The sequence below is a fragment of the Bison bison genome, unplaced genomic scaffold, assembly GCF_000754665.1.
Source record: "Bison bison bison isolate TAMUID 2011002044 unplaced genomic scaffold, Bison_UMD1.0 scf7180017864223, whole genome shotgun sequence".
Taxonomy (NCBI): Eukaryota; Metazoa; Chordata; class Mammalia; order Artiodactyla; family Bovidae; genus Bison; species Bison bison.
Genome location: NW_011494795.1, coordinates 2,698,010 through 2,701,857, shown reverse-complemented (window position 1 = coordinate 2,701,857; position 3,848 = coordinate 2,698,010). Strand labels below are relative to the sequence as shown.

General features: G+C 55.1%; 1 protein-coding gene across 1 annotated transcript in view; it reads right to left on the bottom strand.

Moving 5' to 3' along the window:
• Positions 1-3,848, bottom strand: part of RADIL (Ras association and DIL domains) — a 53,202-nt gene that overhangs the window by 4,022 nt on the left and 45,332 nt on the right. Inside the window, 3 exon segments of the mRNA XM_010845800.1 lie at positions 2,792-2,903; positions 3,087-3,259; positions 3,716-3,848. The exon segment at positions 3,716-3,848 is cut by the window's right edge and continues 16 nt beyond it. Of these exon segments, the coding sequence (XP_010844102.1) occupies positions 2,792-2,903; positions 3,087-3,259; positions 3,716-3,848 (418 nt within the window).

Genomic DNA, 3,848 nt, shown 5'->3' with positions numbered 1-3,848 from the left:
GAAAGCGGGTGTCACTGACTGCCCTTTACCTTCCTCCTCTCTCCCTTTTTTGCTTCACTTCCCTGCCAACATCAGAGGCCTGGGCGGGGTCACGGGGGTCCTGAGCTGTGGGGGGGGTCGGCCCCTTCTTCACCGCACCCAGCGAGGCCTCGGCTGCTTCTCCAGGGAGGGAGTCAACGGTCGCCCGACGGCCAGGCACCTCCTTCCCATCTCACGGGCTCTGCTTTCTGGGAAATTCCCCAACTTCAACTTCCAACTCTGCTACCGAACTTTGCATCTCTGATGTCGCAGTTTTAACTTCCAAGAATTCTTTCTGTTCTCCCATTTACAGCATCCGGTCATTATGTTACGGATACTCTGCCTCCTTTTTACGAGAATGTCGACGGTTTTTTAAACAAGCTTCTTCTCCCTAAACAGCCTGTCTCGAGGGTGGCAAACGACGGTGCTGGGCGGTGAGTGACAGCCCAGGGCAGGACTGTGGGTGGCAAGGAGAAAGTCCACGGGGCTGCCTGCTGCCCAGCAGGAAAGGGCCTGGTGGCCTCACCACACCCAGTGACGACCGTGTCACGGCGCAAGTGACAGGGGCGGGCGGGCGAGCTGGCATCCTTGTCTCCGGCTGCTGTTGCAGCAAACGAGCTTGAACGTGGCGGCGAGAACAAGCCGTCTCACAGGTCTCGGGGTCAAACACCCACATGGTTCACACAGGGCTAGACGGAGGGTCGGGGGCTGTGTTCCCCGGAGGCTCCAGGGCAGGACCCACTCTGGCCGAGGGCTGCTCCTGAATCCCGGAGGCCGCTGCACGCCATGGCCCGTCTGCCGCCGCCTCCTCTCCTGTTTCTCTGACCCACTCTTCCGCCTCCTTTTCTTCCTTTTATGGAAGTATAGTTGATTTACAGTGCTCTGTTAATTGCTGGTACAAAGTAATTTTATACATACAGAATCATCCAGCTGTGACTTTCAGACTCTCTTCCATCACGGTTTATTGCAGGGTACTCAGTGTGGCTCCTTGCGCTGCACGGAGAATCCCTGTTTCCGTTTCGTGTAGAGTCGTTTGCATCTGTTAATCCCAAATCCCACTTCATCTCGTCTTCCCTTTCCCCTCTGGTGACCATAAGTTAGCTTTCTACGTCTGCAAGCCTGCTTCTGCTTTGTAAGTTCCTTCCTTCACGTCTTACTTTAGATCCTGCACACAGGTGGTATCGCGTGGCATCTGTGCTCCTCTTTCCGACTTGCCTAGTGTGATGCTCTCCGGCTGTCCCCACGTTGCTGCAAATACCATTATTCCATCCTTCCGAATGGCTCAGTGGTACCCAGCTGTACACAGGGGCCGCGCCTCCTTTGCCCATTCCTGTCTGTGGACACGCGGGTTGCTCCCGTGTCTTGGAGGTTGTAAACAGTGCTGCTGTGAGCACTGAGGTGCGTGCGTCTTTCTGAATTAAGAGTTCTCCAGCACCACAATTCAAAGTCATCAATTCTTCAACACTAAACCTCTATGGCCCAACTCTCATATTCATACATGACTACTAGAAAGACCGTAGGTTTGACTCTATGGACCTCCAGCTGGCAAAGTGATGTCTTTGCTTTTTAATATGCTGTCTAGGTTTGCCATAGCTTTTCTTCCTAAGAGCAAGCATCTTTTAATTTCGTGGCTGCAGTCACCATCCACAGTGCTTTTGGAGGCCAAGAAAATCTGCCACTATTTCCACTTTTTGCCCATCTATCTGCCATGAAGGGATGCCATAATCTTAGTTTTTTGAATGTTGAGTTTTAAGCCAAGTTTTTTACTCTCCTCTTTCACCTTCAAGAGGCTCTTTAGTTCTTCACTTTCTGCCATTAGAGTGGTATCATCTGTGTATCTGAGGTTGTTGGTTATTTCTCCCAGCAATCTTAATTCCAGCTTGTGATTCAGCCAGCCTGGCATTTTGCATGATGTCTGCACACAAGCTAAATAAGCAGAGGGACGATATACAGCCTTAAAGCCCTCCAGGTAATTTCAAACCAGTCTGTTGTTCTATGTCCAGTTCTAACTGTTGCTTCTTGACCTGCTTACAGATTTCTCAGGAGGCAGGTCAGGTGGTCGGTATTCCCATCTCTTTCAGAATTTTCCGGTTTGTTGTGATCCACCCAGTCAAAGACTTTATTTAGCACAGTCAATGAAGCAGATGTTTTTCTGGAATTCCCTCACTTTTTCTATGATCCAACAGATATTGGCAACTCTGGTTCCTTTGCCTTTTCTAAACCTGGCTTGAACATCTGGAAGTTCTCAGGGCTGTTGAAGTCTAGCTTGAAGGATTTTTAACATTACGTTGCTACCATATGGATTAAGTGCTGAATCATATGGCAACTCTATTTTTAACTTTTGAGGATTCTCCACCCTGTTCTCCACAGTGGCTGCGCCAGCACAGGGGCTCCCTTTCCTCTACGCCCACGCCAGCTTTTCTTAGTTTTGGGCTTTTTAGCAACGGCCGTCCCGACAGGTGTGAGGTGATGCCACTCTGTAGTTCTGATTTGCATTTCGCTAATAATTAGCAACGTCGAGTATTTTTTCATGTGCCTTTTGGCCATCTGTATGTCTTTTTTGGAGAACTGTCTATTTAGGTCTTCTGCGTATTTTTGATCGGGCTATTTTTTGATACTGAGCTTTATGACTTGTTTGTAGATTTTGGAAATGAAGCCCTTGTCGGTCACATCGTTTACAAACATTTTCCCAGATTTAAGGACTCATGAGCTTAGATGGGGCTACCAGGTGACCAGGTGACCGGCGTGACCGCCCCACCGCGGGGTCCCTCACCTCCACCTGCCAGCAGGGCCCCCGTGCCACTGCTGTAGGTCAGGGACGAGACACGGACGTGCTGGGCCGTCACCCTGCCTGCAGGGTAAAAGCTGGGGACCAGGGGCTGCAGCTGGAGGAGGGTGCGCAACGCACTCCAGGTTTCCTGCCTGGAGAATCCCCATGGACAGGAGCCTGGTGGGCTACGGTCCGTGGGGTCCCGAACAGTCGGACAGGCTTGAGGCGCGCTTCGCCTGCCCGCAGGGACTTTGAGCTGCTGAGCCCGGAGCAACCAACGCCCCCCAGCCCCTCTCACCTGGATGAGCTGGGCACTGGGCGTGGCCAGCAGGTTGAGAGTGCAGGAAAGCTTCCGGAAGAAGCGCTCCCCCGCCTCTCCGAAGCCGGCGCTCCTGATCCACTCCAGGAGCTGCTGCAGGCGGGCGCAGGCCTGGACACCCCTGGGCCAGTGGAAGCAGCTCAAAGAGGGGCCTGGGGGAGAGATGGAGGGAGGGTGATGCGGAGCCCTCGCAGGGCACTCCCAAGGGAGACAAGCCCGGCAGCGCCCCAGGCCTCTGGACAGTCGGGAGACCTTCCATCACTTTCCCAGCTTCTCCACCTGCTTCCAGACCCCTGGGGGAGGCGGGAGGAGAACCCATGGGCCGGCCCCACTCGCCCGGCCCCATGCCCCAGTGCTGCCTTGGCCAGAGATCCCGGCGGCCCTGAGCCTGGGCCAGGTTATGGAGGATATCTGGGCGCCAGTGAGGCCGGGTCAAAGGTCACGCCAGTTCCCTGAGCCTGTTCCCTCCTCCCAGGGGCCTGGGGCAGAGTGGGGAAAGCAGGACCCCCCTGCACACGCTGCCGCTGCCGGGTGCCTGCCCGGGCCCCACGCAGCACGACGGCCTCCCCTGAGGACACGCGCGGCGCCAGGGGTGCGCCCGCCCTCACCCTTGTCCAGCAGCTGGTTGAGCAGCAGCGTGCCGGAGAAGAAGAAGAGGTAGGCCAGCACCTGCGCGGCGACCTCGGGGTGCACGTGCAGCCGCCGCAGCAGGTCCAGGGCGGCCTGGTACACGGCCACCAC